Source organism: Solea senegalensis, linkage group LG9 (genome assembly GCF_019176455.1).
Source record: "Solea senegalensis isolate Sse05_10M linkage group LG9, IFAPA_SoseM_1, whole genome shotgun sequence".
In the NCBI taxonomy this organism is placed as follows: Eukaryota; Metazoa; Chordata; class Actinopteri; order Pleuronectiformes; family Soleidae; genus Solea; species Solea senegalensis.
Window position 1 is genome coordinate 21,226,383 of NC_058029.1, and position 15,188 is coordinate 21,241,570.

The 15,188-nt window shown below is 39.7% G+C and overlaps 1 protein-coding gene and 1 long non-coding RNA gene across 2 annotated transcripts; both read right to left on the minus strand.

Annotated features, from left to right (window-relative positions):
* Nucleotides 1-990: 990 nt before the first annotated feature.
* Nucleotides 991-15,173, minus strand: dedd1 (death effector domain-containing 1). The gene is made up of 6 exons (XM_044033818.1): nt 15,111-15,173; nt 14,563-14,765; nt 12,539-13,062; nt 12,253-12,369; nt 10,010-10,159; nt 991-1,849 (listed from the first exon to the last, which is right to left on the minus strand). Exons 2-6 carry the CDS (start codon nt 14,601-14,603, stop codon nt 1,452-1,454), a joined length of 1,230 nt encoding a protein of 409 aa, XP_043889753.1. The 5' UTR covers nt 14,604-14,765; nt 15,111-15,173; the 3' UTR covers nt 991-1,451.
* On the minus strand, nt 2,919-9,017 carry LOC122774482. The gene is made up of 2 exons (XR_006360993.1): nt 7,292-9,017; nt 2,919-4,642 (listed from the first exon to the last, which is right to left on the minus strand). It is a non-coding gene; the product is annotated as an uncharacterized LOC122774482 (long non-coding RNA).
* Nucleotides 15,174-15,188: the final 15 nt, after the last annotated feature.

Below are 15,188 nucleotides of genomic sequence, written 5' to 3' on the forward strand. Positions count from 1 at the left end.
AGACAATAACAGCTCTAGGCCATCAAACCTTTAATATTCTCCCAGAAATAATTTGTAATATGCAGAGAGTTCCACAAAAAAACAAAAAAACTACTACTACTACTACTACAACACCAAAAACATTTTTTTAAACAATTGTCTAGATTTAGGTTATTTCCCCTGACTAAACAATGCAAACACACATTAATAAATTGTATTACAAAAAAAAAACGTTAACACTGAAAAATGTCCCTGACTCTGTACAACCCAGAGTGGTGGGTCCCTCACCACAGGCAGTAGCAAGTCTGTCTGCTTAAGTCATGCCTGTATGAAGGGACTTAAGAGTGAGGGGTCTTATTGATCGTCTTCTATGAGTGAAGTCCAGGCATTAGTTCCAGCAGGGTGAATAGACAGCTGTCCGTGAGCCACTCTACTGGGCCTACACAGAAGGGCTGAGTGAAGCTGGGATGTGCACTTTTGATTTTGATCTCCCAAACATCACTTCTATTGACCGACGCACTGTCCTGTGCTTTACTTGCTGAGAGAAGCACTTGCTGGGGCCTCACTGAGGTCTGGACACAAGCCACCATTGCATTATCCGAGTTGATGTTGACAAGCTTGTGATGATGAATCCTCCATGGTCTGCTGAGGCCTAGCCTTAATCACTGCTGTCATCTACTGGCAACTGCCATATCCACCGACCACGGCCATCACAATTTACTTTATCATGGTACACAGGGCTGAGAGTCCTTATGTTTGTTATCAAGGTATTTGTGTGAGGAGCAGACTCTCAAAAGTTAGACCAAAGGTCAGTTCTGACTGAGGGAATACTACTTTTTCCATTTCTAGTCAATCTCACAAAGCTGTTAAAGATTAGAAACTTTTATGGCAAGTCACTAAGTTTTCAGGTTGGTTAATCAGAATGTTACAAATCCTCACAAGCCAAAAAAAAGAACTTGACCCACAGTTGGAGCAACAACAAGAACAAATGCACAACAAACACTATATATATATATTTTTTTTTTTTTACAAATGGGGCCTATTAAGTTTGAACTTGAGTGCAGTCTCAACAATGACCGAGATCATTGCATATCATCAGTGGCAGTCAGTGTGTAAAGAAGGGCTTACCACTAAATCTTGATATGTCCTGCTTCATGTCCTGGTTCTCCAACAATGTCACACATGTAGAAATCCAAATGAAAAGCACATTGATCCATTAAGATTCAAACCTTGTCAAACAGATACGTTTCAACTACAAACAAATTTGAAAATGAAGTGCAACTGGTGAAAACTCAAACTAATGGCGAGTGCTTCCATCTAGTGGTTATAAGGTGAAGTGAAACTACAAAGAGAAGACTTTTAAGTGATTGCATATTTGCCAGGAGGCTTCTCCCCTCAATAACTGTCTTATGTAATTCTATTCTTCAGAGTCAGTGTAATGCATCCCAAAGAGTCTCCTCTGCCTACACACCTCAGCGAGTCTCTGTGTGCCCACCATTACAGGACGACGACAGTCTCTTGGCTCTCAGCAGCCTTCGGCCCTCTTCATAGTCATCCTGGTCCACGCCGATCAGCAGGCGGACGCCCTCTGTGCCTGCTGCCATCCTCAGTGAGTCTGTGATGAACACTCCCTTCAAGGCCTCCAGCAGCGCTCCGCTCAGGTAGTCACCCCAGAAGGCCTCCAGGTTATCCAGCTCTGTGAACTTGATGTTGCAGATGATGGAACCCAGGTCTCTGGCACGCAGCAGCGAGCTGGCCCGACTGAACAATTCAAACTGCCGCTCTAACGGCTGCTGCTTGTCCGAGGAGACACTGTCACGAAGTGCTGACTCATGCTCCAGGTATTCAGCCCGGACACGCAGGCGGATATCTGATAATGGAAAAGGGGGGGAGCAAGTAGTGATGGGAAAAGGGGTGAGGGTGTGGCGGCAAGGGGTAAAATAATGGTAGGAAGAGTAGAGGGGAAAAAGAGAATAATGAGGGCAAGGCAAAGATACAGAGAGTTAAAGAGGAGAAGAGAGGGGGGAGGGGTCACAGAAAAGTGACAAGAAGCGAGCAGTAGAAGTCATATTGGATAGAGCCACATAAAAAGAAGGGTGAGAGAGAAAGAAAAAGGTAGAGAAACAGGAACAAAATAAAATCATTAAAAAGAGAGCCAACTGAAAATGATCCACAATGGAGCATTACATTAAGCAGACGTTAAAAATAAGAGTTTGCGAGCACATGGCTCCCAAAAGGACACTGTGAGCAAAACTGATTTGTGTAGGACTGGAAATTTATGCAGTGAAATACTTCAGGATGTTTTTGATAGAGGCTTGTCAAAAGAGCAAATATAGTGGTGTAGCAGTGCAGAGCAAAATTAATAATGTCAAGCACCGTGGCTATTGGAAAAAAAACAAACTCCAGCAATTTATCTTGTAGTAAACGCTGCTGAAAGCCCTTCAGAGTTAGTTTTAGAGGAATTAAGTTCGACATACTGTACTTCACAAGTAAATGGTGGATGTGAGTTTTCACCCTACATAAATCAAGGCTGTAGAGATCAGGAATGAATCCATTGAAATTTCTTTTAAGCCTTCAGCAAATTTCAAAGGTGAGAGGAAAGCAACTTAGCAGTGACAAGCCCCAGAATGGCCTTTGTTCCAGCTCAGTGTGAAAACACAGCAGATTCATTCTGATCAACATGTTACAGCTCCTGTAGTTCCACATTAACAGGATTGGCGGTCATGCAACAGCACAGCAAGAAAGATCAGAGGATACATACTGTGCTAAGCAAGAGCACCGCTGAGAACGTCCCCCATGTCATTATTCCGGAACTTCGAGTGGAAACCAGCCGCTGACGACTTTTGCTGCAACAAAAATCCTTTTTTCTCCTGCTCATACTCCTTTTATTAGACGTAAGCAGTATTTACTACCAATGACATCCATTTCTCCTGAACTACTCTCTTCAATGTTTTATTGCAAAGCTGTGCAGAATTCACTTTTCAAGCAGTTTTGAAGCCATAATTGCATCTTCCAGTCTGTAAAAACAAGCCAATCCAAAACACTTTGCCACCCTCCAAACCCTTTAAAAAGGGGGAAGTCATGATATGGAAATATAACGTGCATCAAATCATTGAAAGCCTAATCTTCTTTCGGGCTTCTCCTTTTAGGGTCATTTTCATAAGGGCAATAAGTTTGTTTTCACGTTACTCAAACACAAATGTTGTTTATTTGTGTTCACAGACTCTGATGGGCAAAAAATGACTTGAGTTTCAGTTATGGTACAAGGAAGCATCAAGGCTTTTTTTTAAAAATCACTCTTTTAAATGAATGTTCCCCTTTTAACCACGCAATAAGTGAATTTCTGCAAATGTTTCGACACGTGAGCGGATTCTCTTTTCTCCACCCATGTTCTGTTTGGGGCTGTGGCCTTGGACTCAAGAGAGAAAAGGTTTGGAAAATGCCAATATTAGAAATGCAAATGTTGAATTAAGGCATTGATTTTGCATCTCTTAACATTTGCAGCCAAGTGATAACCAAACACCAGTTTATACATTAATGATTCATGCAGCTGTAGTTAGATTACTAATAAAACAGAGAACTGGATCAAAGGGGACGCTTAATCAATAAGGTTTAACAAATGTTTACAAAATGCAGAGTTGGAAATAAGATCCATTGGAAAACACACTTTCAGAAGACTGTTCAATTTACTGTCACATAAAAAAAAGGTATATGGTACAATGACATTAAACTCACAGGTCTTTATAAAATGTGGTATTTAACCAATTTCTTCAACAACTCATTCAACATTTATTAGACTAAGTTTCGTCAGTCATACCAATAATAAAGATGCACATTTGAAAACTTTATCGTGCAGTGACCATGACCTAAAATTCCTTTACAAAAAGATTCATCCCTCGTCTTTCCATGTTGTATTGTTTCAGGTACTGCACTCTATAGAAGATAGATGAGAAGGTAAACACTAAACTGAATGCAGCAGAAATACAGAGAAAAGCCTTGGCACACGGCACTCAGCACAAGAACTGTGGCTCACATTTATTTGTAGGCAGAATAAACCACATTTAATTTGGACACAGTGATTGTTTATTCTGCATCAAAATGCCATCCACTGTGACTATTGGCTATTATAAAAGAATTAAGTTTCTACATGACAGCATGATGAGAAATCAGTAAGAGAATGCGTTTAACTCGAGCACTGAGCAGGATGGAGGTAGAGCAAGTGGTGCTGAGGAGAAGACCAGTTAAGAACCACAGGAACACAGTGATAGTCATTTTGTTAGGGTTACAGAGCACTTCACGCTTCATCAGACACAGAGACATCCACTTAGACAGGACATTAGGAAGCACAGCTTTCATTTTCTCACTTTAAACACCAAGCCCTTTTGGCATCTTCCATCTCACCCCACAAAAAAAAAAAGTTTAAGTACCCATTTACGAGGAGTCACTTGGAACGGAGAGCTTCAACTCTTTATCGATCCGTTTTTCTGCTGAACGACTGACCGAGAGTGGAGAGTTAGGAGAATATTGAGAAACTCTCCTATCCCCATAGACAAAAAGCACCTCTCTGTACTGTTTTGCGTAGTTTGAGCATTTTGTGTTCGTTCTGTCCCTCTCATTGTGTGTAAGGACACTTTTCCTGACACACAGGTTGGTCTGTTTAGAACTGCGAAAGGAAAGAGAGAAAAAGACAAGCACAAGTGGGTTGGATATCTGTCGAATCAGTTGTTTTCTTTTTCAACATCAAGCAGGCATGGAATGGCACTCACTTCTTAGTTTTAATAAGGTTACAGCTTATACGGACACGTTAATCAGCTCAAAAATGCCTTTGCTGTAGCTCTACAATATCACTTGGTAGTGTCTAAGTGGGATGCTTGGGCTGAGCTTGAGCAACCAGCTGTTACCCTCAACAATCCATTATTTAAGCTTCATCTATACAAAGATAAAAATGATCTGCATGGGGAAACCGCTTCAAATCGGTATTTTAAGTAATGTGCATCCATACCAATACACCTAAGAATGTATATCACACAACCATTCAGGAACTCTGAGCATGTGTGTGCAGGTGTAAACAAGAAGCTGATTCTCTCCTTTGGATGTGTTTGCTTAGTCTCAGAGAGTAGTCTACTAATGACAAAGAATAACAATGAAAAAGGTAAAAAAATCTGTCGTAAGACTGACAGCGAGGTGAAACAGAAACTGAAGCCTATCAGGACCAATCAATAAGCAAATGTGGGGAACTGTGAAATTATCGTTAATGGTCTCCCTTTCTGTCTATCCAGACTAAAATATTGGCCCTAAGTTTTTAAAGCTAAAGGGGAGCAAGTGGCGCTTTTAGACGTCTCTGGTTTTGAGGCTTGAAACCGCTGGAGTAATATATGTACGGCAAGCATATCTGAAGTAGAATTTCGACATTTATAAGGAATAAAAGAGTAGTCTGGACTTAGCCTGAAGCTCTGAGAAGAACATTAATCATTAATATGCATTACAACAAGCACCCCATTTAGACTGCATAAAACTCCTAATAAGCCGAGGTTAGAAACATCTTATGGGCATTTATAACATTGTCAGAATGTAACTGTGACACTTTACTGAAAATGATGTGAGAGATGAATCAAGGCAAGAAAGAGTCTTTGAAGTCTAAAGTTGAAGTTTAAATGTTGGGGGCCAGCATTGGATTGAACTGCCCTATCCATCTCTGCTCCCTCTTGACAAATGCACACCCAGAGCTCACACGGGGCACAGAGATAAGATACAGCGAGAGCTTCCTTCAGCAGAGCACTGTTTGGTTATTTTCCTCAGAACTGCCTCAGTAAAGGTTACAATGGCCTTTTTTTTTTTCTTTTTTTTTTTTAAGGAAAAAACAGGAAGAAAACAGCTACCTGCTGGCAGCCATTTTAGGTTCTCTAAGATGGAATACAGGGCTACTATTAGTATCTGGACCAAATTAGTATTTTTATAACTTGAGATTCCACAGAAAGTTTTAGCCAGCCAGTATGGTTTCCAAGATAAGTGAATCTTAGATTTGAAGATTTTTACAATTACTTTAATGAAGATGCTGTAAGGGGTTCACATGGTACAAATGACACTTTCACAAACATGACCAACATGTTTCAGTTTTGTCTTTGAAAGAATGGACTCTATGGTGTCCTCCACTAATAACAATAAAGCTAGATCTTATCTTAAACACAGGTAATCTCTGGCCTAGCATTCGATTACCTTCAGACATTAGTATTTCTGTTTCTGTGAACTACACAGTATGATTGCATTACTGTTGAGCACAGTCACAGCTTCTGTCAACTACCTCTGCCGTTTCACCACCATGATTGTATATGGTGTCACTGTGAAACCTTATCAAGAAACATGGGCAGACAATGACACAGCTTTTCTGCAGTACTTGAGAACATGTACTATTCTAACTGTAAAACAGTACATAGGAACAAGAAGTACTTAATTGGTCAGTTTGTCTTTGTGCTCCAGAATTGTTTAACAGATCATCTTATACATCTGACACTCAGTGATGCCAGGAAGACTATGCAACGCACAGTTTTGCATTCCTGTTTTACACACTAGCAAAAGTGCAATGATCAGTTTCAACTGGCAGAATAAGGTTTACACTGGGCCACGCATCTCCGCTGTTTTAAATTGCACAGGGTTTGCCTATGAAAACTGTGGTGTAAATTGTTTACTTTTAAATGTGCCGCTGTATTTAACTAAATGCCTGAGGCACATGCACACAAGCAATGTGGCTTCTCTAGTCTGATATTGTACATGCTTAAATGAAAAGAATGACGTTCCACGATGCAGATGTGCTGCTTGTGCATCCAATGTGACCACTGCCATACAATTAGGCTGCTGTACTTTAATGAGAAGACTTTATAGTCATGTAGTTGTCTGACAAAACTAACATGTGTTGGTCATGTGAAAAGGCATCATCTTTCTAAGGGTTATTGTCCACAGAGAATATTACGATATTGTGTAGTATATCTCAAATTTTGCTGGGATCAAATTAAGCTGAAGACATAGTTGAAATATTTGTGGCTTACGGCTGAGGACTCTGGCAATTCTGTGAAACACTGACACAAACAATCGTTGTCAGAAATGGATAGATAAGAAATTTTAAACAGAATATATAATCATCCACTGTGCACAAAAATATAACATTGCAGGATGATTTTTTTTCCCCCAGAGCTCATGATTGTTTTTCTCTGAGGGACAGGGTAGGGGGCAGCTATAATATGATACACAGGCATCCAATATAGAGCAACATAGTAGCTTCAACCCCTGCTGTAATGAGGGGGAGAGCCTCTTTTACCTTAGGCATCGGCCCAGACTTGTGAGAGAGGGAATGACTGAGTTGATCACACACCGCAGTGTGTATGGACAGAGTAGAGTGATAGACTTTTTTGTATTGTTCCTCAGTCTCCATGATCCATTGTGTCTTAGGTTACTCGAGTCACAATCCTGAGTCAACCTGGTGGAATCAAACGTGGAGTCAAGACAGCAACATGTCACAGGTACATCACTCATCCTGAATAGCTACGAGGGGCTGTCTTCTTCATTAAATGATATTTAATCAATTTAGAATCATCAGGACGTTGTTGAAATAAGTACTTCTGACCAACAGGCAATGGTGGGCGGTTGAAAGAAATGCTTGAAAGGATCTACATGAATGACTGAGCAAACTTCACACAAGAGCAACTGATGTTAGCAATCATGAATATTGTATATTGAGAGCATTGGCTGATTAAAAAGACAGAAATTATTTGAGATGTGGAACCAGAAATGGATGATTGATTATGCAGTGCAGCTCTCCATATGGGGTTTGTTTTGCACAACTGATCACGTCTCAGGAAGATATGCGACATCTGACAGTTGACTCTTGTGACAACTTTGTATCCAGCCTGGATGTAAAAAGACAACTCCTCTCAAGAATAGAGTCTTAAGAGTAAGCAAAAGCACAGGAGACAACCTACCAGTCCACAGCAGCAGCAGAACAGAGTTCAGTGGGTTAGGCAAATTTGAAATGAGGGGACAAGAATGCAAAAAGGGCCCATGTGGAGAAACAAAAAGGGAAGCACATTTTTGACACTGAGAGTGATTAGGGCTGCAACTAATGACTATTTCAAGTCATTGACTACTAGTCAGCTAGTCAGATTATGAGCTGCACAAAAAGAAAAAGCTAATTATTTTACCAATCATCCAAAAACGTGTTTCCTCTATAAATGTCTGTGCATTGCTGAAGAGGGACCATGGTACATGAGGTTCAGTTACATGAGGGCTGTCAGTTTTTTTCCAAAATAAGTTTGAACAGAGAAGCGGCCAGTACTGTGTGTTTTTTACGACACATCTCACTACGAGATGGTTACTTGCTTCTACACGGAAGCGGACAGCTGCAGTGCGCAGCAGCATTGTGCCGCAAGTTATCTTCACGGTTTGCACTGCTGCTGACCGTCACTTCATGTGATGTGCCCTGCATATATCACATTTGAACACGTAGTAACAGTTTGAATGCAAACTTTTAATCCCACGTCTGAATATACATTTGACAGCCCGAGCTTACATATTTTGCATGTGACAGTTTTCTTAGTTGCGTCACATACGAAATGCTCACTTCAGCCGCCTCCATGCTGATGCTTCCCATTCTGTTCCCGGTCACTAGTGTGCATGTGTTGTCACTTGTCAGTGCATCAAAGATTTGGGAAAAGTCACTTTGAGCTACTACTACAATAGGCTATGGTGAAACATTGTGGAGCGTAGCATTGCATGCTGTGGGATACACATGATGACATCACTAACAACCCGTCGACTAATTTTGTCAACTCTTAGTCAACTAGTCGACTAGTCATTGCAGCCCTAATGATGATGTTACAGTTAAAGAGATGAGGAACATTTAAACATTGTCAAAGATGTCAGTAAACTGAGAGGAAAGTGAAACAGCTTTATGTTTCATGTATTATGTGGATGATTAATAAGGTGTTAGCTTCACTAACAAATGTTTGTGTTGCAGTTTTAATGTATGTAGTAAATACACATTTTATACCCACGCTGTATCTAGAGCTGCAACTAATGATTATTTTCATAATCGATTAATCTGCCGATTATTTTCTCGATTAATCGTTTGGTCCATAAAATATCAGAAAACCTTAAAAAATGTTGATCTGTGTTCTTCAAACACGATGATGATAATCTCAAATGTTGATTATCAAAATAGTTGTCGATTAATTTAGTAATCGATTAATAACCGATTCAAAATTCGATTTCAAAATCTGAAAGAATGCTGACATACAATGAAGCCAGAACATTGGTGTGGCTGGTGCAGTACCAGCTGCTACTTGGGATCAAATGGATTATACAGTAAACTGTACTTTAACAGCAAGCACCAGTCAATTCTGGGGCCCAGGAACTTCTTAAAGAAAATAAAAGGTTCCTGCAAACCATTGGTTATCCGAATGTCAACTGTGACCAAAAGACCAAAGAAGATTTGGCAAATGAGTTTATCGACAAGTAAACAACCAACAGGTACAACAAAGTTAGGTAATGTTGAACATTTTGTGGATCATTATGAAACTGTTGTGGGTCAGTTTGTAGTCCCCCAGTGTTAAATTATTTGGACTCTATGTAAATAAACTACAGTAAACTAGAACAACAGTAAAACATGGAGATTCATATCGTGAGCAGGGCATTTTTTAAGAAGGATAAAGCGTTTGATCTGTTTCTTGTGTGTGAAACAGTGTGTTAATATATTTCAGACTTTCTCTCCTGCTATTTATACTTTCCTTTTGCCAGTAAAAATGGTATAATATTTGGTGTCCTTTTAAAAAAGACAGTAAAAAAAAAAAAACACTTTGCATGCTAACACCTTAGCTCAGCTAAATAGACATCAGACATAAATTGACAAAAAATAAAAAGTATGTTGTTGGTGAGGATGATGTTAATACACTGAATATGAAGGAAGTGGTGACAGTAGTGCAAAAGGGAAGACACAAAAAAACTAAATTACACAGGTTAGGAATGTAGGAATGGCACTTACCACATGACATCTTATGTGGTGGCGGTGGTGGTGGTGTTGGAAGTTGTGGCTGGCAATGTCTGCTTGTTTTCTTGGGCCTACGGCTCCAGCCATTTCCTCTTTTCTTCCTCCTCCTCCTAGCAGGTGGCTCAGGCACTGGAGGGTAAATACCTGAGAAAACAAGTATGGTATTCTTTAATATGGGTGTTCTTGCCCTATTTGAGTTATCATTCTTTTCCACATTGTTTTATGCACAGTGTATGTACACATACACATATACAGTGCTCAGCATAAACGATCACACCCCCTTTGAAATGTAAGATTTTAATCAATATCTCAATGAACAAGAACAATTTTCAAAACTGAGTTTAATAGACATTTTTAAAGACATGTTTAATTCACAACATAAAAGTAAGGTTAATAATATAACTTAGATTACATAATCTTTAGTTTTACCCAAATTAGTTGATGCAAAAATGAATACAGCCCACAACAGAAACTACTACTAGTATTCTAGTATTTTATGTGATCTCCATGATTTTTAAGGACAGCATCAAGTCTTCTAGGCAGACATATTGCAACATCCATCTGTTTTCATTCTTCAAGAATGACCTCTTTTAGGGCCTGGATGCTGGATAAAGAATGATGCTCAACTTGTCTCTTCAGAATTCCCAGAAAGTGTTCAATTGGGTTCAGATCAGGAGACACACTTGGCTACTGAATCACCCTCTTCTTCTTCACAAATGCAACAGTCTCCTTAGATGTGTGTTTTGGGTCATTGTCATGTTGGAAAAGTGCACGACGAGGGCACAGAGTGATGGTAGCATCTTCTGTTTCAATGTAGAGCAGAACTTCTGCGAATTCATGATCCCGACACCAGCAGCACTCATGTAGCCCCACACTGCCAACCCAATGTTTCATTGTAGGTACCGTGCATTTGTCTTTGTACTCGTCACCTTTGAGATGACCAAAAACTTATATCTTGGTCTCATCACTCCAAAGTATACATCCCAGTAGTCTTCTTCTTTTCAGCATGGTCCAGTCTAGAAATGGCCCAAATTCTAGGCTGTTTTTTTGTGCATGAGCTTTAGGGGAGGCTTCCTTTGTGGATGACACCCATGCATGCCATTCCTCTGCAGCGTACACCAAACTGTTTCACCAGAAACAGTCACCCCAGTTTGACTTTCTACTTCTTTAGTTTGCTGCAGTGAACTTGCATGGCGATTTTCTTCAACCCTTCTCATTAGAATATGCTGCTGTTATCTTCTGTGGTCAGCCTGGATGTCTCCGTGAGATGGTTGCAGTACCATCTTAAATCGTTTCTGACTGATATGTAAAGCTTTGCAGATCTTCTTGTAGCCTTCACCTTTCTTGTGATAAGAAATTAATTTTCTTTCTCAGGCCTTGTGACATTTATCTTCCATGTGGTGCCATTGCTGACAACATGAACTTGGAAGGGGTTAAATAATGCCTTTTATAATCAACTGTCTGCAGGACACCTGTTTAATGAATAATTAGGCTCATCTGTGGTTGAATTCTTGTTAATTAGGATTTTGTAGTCAAAAATGTCCACTCATTTTTGCATCAGACTTGAATTAATTTGTTAGGAAAAATACTTTTGCGTGTGAAAATTAACAAATCATGTTTGCAATCAAGGGCCCACATTTGTGGGAGTATTTTGTAGTAAAAGTGTCCCATAGAAAATGTTGATTCTGAGTGGAAAATAAAGGTTTTCTGACAAATCCTTTGGTTTGTACTCACTTATGCTGAGCACTGTGGAAAGCAAGTTTAAACAATGTGAATACACAATCATTGATTACTAAATTAATCGCAGACTATTTTGATAATCAATGAATCAGTTTCATTATGAAATAAAAACCACTACATTTTTTTAATATTTTGCTTCAAACTAAAAACATCTTAGGCCGTCATTATTTATTTTTTTACAATTTCCTACATTTTACAGGGTACTGATTAAATCAGGAAAATAACTTATCAGTTTTAAAAATGAAGTTTTAAAAATGAGCATTAGCTACAGCAACAAATTCCTAGTACAACTGAAGAATAGAGTAGAAGCAAGTCCATCTTTACCAAAAAATAGGCACTAATATTGATAATATTAATACATACAAATACATTACAATAAATCATAATAAAACATTTTATTTACATATAAGGTGCTTTTAAATATTCTCACAGTTGCTTTAAGATAAGGATAAGTGTAGCCTGTACTTTGGGTCAGATAAAGAGAGTAGTAGACTTACTGGTTCTCAGTTGCTGTGTGAAATATGGTAAAGGGATCTCTGTCTGTCGCATTCCAGAGATACACACCGACTCCCTGTTCTCTGTTCCACACCTCCGCCCAGTTCTCTCAGGAGACACTAAAAACCACAAAAACACAGTTGAGTCATAATCAGGACAGTAATACAGTAAACACATTCTAGACACAGCTAGACACGTTCTAGCAGACCATTATGAGGAGAAGAAGGAGTCACAACAGTCACCTTGACCTCAAAATATGATAATAAGCACTTTGTGAAACACCCTCACCTGTCCTTCTTTTCTTGTGGGACACTAAAGGCAGAAGATCATGACGAGTGAGAACTCTAAGTAGTTCCAGTAGTGGCTCCAGGTTGCCATCACTGAGGTATCCTCGCCTCTCCAGCTCAAGCAACAGCTCAAGGCCACTTTTGGACTTATATGAGACAACTAAGGGTTGCTGGGAGGCCCGAGGCTTTAGACGCCTCCAGGCTTTTAGCAACTCAGGACTCGGGGACACTCCCAAGCCATCTGGATCGCCCTCACAAGGATCAACAGTCCAACCTGCTGGATTGAGAGGGTGTGGTGTGGGGTAGGTTTCATTCAGAATGAATGACAGCACTTCAATATCAGTCTCCGTTAGCTGAGAACCAACTATTTCAAAGACTTCATGTAGAGACAGCATTCCATAGTAGTTGAGGCAGTCGGTTTCATCCCAGTAAAGTGAGTCCCGGAGATGGTAAACTTGGTATTGGACTGTGGCCATGGTTAGCGTCAGCTTATGGCCTCTTTTCACACTCCCACCCGAGTCAAGTCTGTTCAGGATATAAAAAGAAATGAAACACACAAATATTACATTAAATAATCATGTAAAGCTCAAAATGGAAATATCACATGACCTTAATATCCAGTAGCTCAGCCTGATGAGACTTACAAACACCACTATCCAATCCTATTTGTTTATAAAGCATTTAAAAACAAAACAGGACCAGAGCACATCTCACATTCAAAGTGTGAAACAAAACATAAGACACATTGTATGTGTCTCAAGTTTTGACACAGGCGGAGTCAAAACTCAAAAACACTTATTGGGAATAAGATCTTGGATATGCAAGTAATAAGAAATGGATTCTGTATCACATTGGAAGCCAACAGAGAAAAGCCAGAGAGGGAAAATATGCTCATGCCTGTGGGGTCCCGTTAAGAGGAACAGCAATTTTGGATGAGCTGAAGGCCAGCAATGGAATCCTGGCGAAACCCAACATAGAGAGCGTCACAATAACTGAGCTCAGTTGTAATATAGGCATGCATTATTATTTTTTCAAAGTCATGTTTCAAGGAGTAGATTTGACCTTGGCTATTTGCCTTAATCACACAAAAGACGTCTTTTTGGAACAGAGTTAATCTGCTTGTTAATTTAAAATCACAGTCTATTATTACCCCCAGGTTAGTAACCATGGGTTTCCTGTAAGGAACCAAAGAACTGAGGTCAACAAGGGCGCTGACAGAGGTACTACCAAGAGTTACTTCAGTCTTCTGGTCATGGGAACATTGAAAATTTTAAAGCCAATCATGCTGTGACGTCATTGAGACACATTCTTCATTCTGTTCAAGTCATGTTTCTGAAATAAAGAGCAAGAACAGAAGGGGTCAGAGGACTGAACCCTGTGTTACTTCACAGGGAAGACAAGACACAGAATCACTGACACTAACACAGAAGCTTCTCTGCCAGGTAAGAGTAATTGCTTTTAATAAGCTGCTGCAATGCTGCATGTGACACCACACCAAACGAAAGACTGCTGTTAACAACAGTACTAACTTTACTGTACCCTGAAACACAAGTGAATACCTCTGCACCAATATTGACAGTGTTGTTGTGTGTTATGTATGTAAAGAGTGACAATTAAGAATATTTTAAATCTGGTTTTGGAGACAGAAATACTTGTAGAAATCTGACTTAAACACATTTCTAATCACCTCCAAATGTGGTTCAACTCAACGCTGATTTATTTATTTATTTTTCACTTTCTGTAGGTTTTCTTTAATAAATGTTACTGTGCTTGATGATGTAACGCTGTAAATTTGTGGAACTAATGGGACTGTATAGACTGTAACCTTACATAGACTTCTGAGACTGTATACATGTGATTGAATATATGAAAATATTAACATGTCAGTGATTATATTATAATGTAAAGCAACTTTGGAAAACCCCTATTAGGCTACGCTCAACGCCTTGTAAACTAACTAACCGCCTGTGCTTCAGAATGATGCTAATGTTAATGTGTTTGCCAGCTTAGCTCGGCAGTTTTTACCTGTTGTCGCCGTTTACCAACGGGACACTGTCTTGAAACATGCGGGAGAGAGTCAGCTGTGAATGTTCAGTGTTCAGTGTCGTCGTTGTCACAGAATATTTACTCAAGAAGCTACGAAGAATGTTGGTTGTTGTTAGCAGCAGCAGCCGAAGCCAGTGGAGCAAATTACCCCTTTGACACGTTACGTAATCCGTCACGTTTCTCTGAGGAGAAAAAAAACAACACATCAGAAAACCGATGTGACAAGCTTAAAATGACACCCACTGCCCCGCTTTCCGCATTACACTGTTTAAATAAATGTACACAAAAGTGGTACAACCTTCACCACACGGAGAGGAATTCGTATTTAAAGGGAATTACCAGGGTAAAACTCGCACGGTAACAACATTGTTTGCTAAAGGTAGCTGTTGACGGACCTTGATATACATGCATGGCCCGCGGGTCACGTCGACGTTAATGCAAAAACAAACTGATATAAATCTTTACGGTGTATTATTTGGGAAGCATTATTTCAAATCACACCAAATACAAGTGAATACTCAACCTACCTTCCTGGTTATTTACGCTGTTTGAGCTGGGAACTGCCACTGTCCTGACAGCTGCATAATCACAGCAACGGACCAATC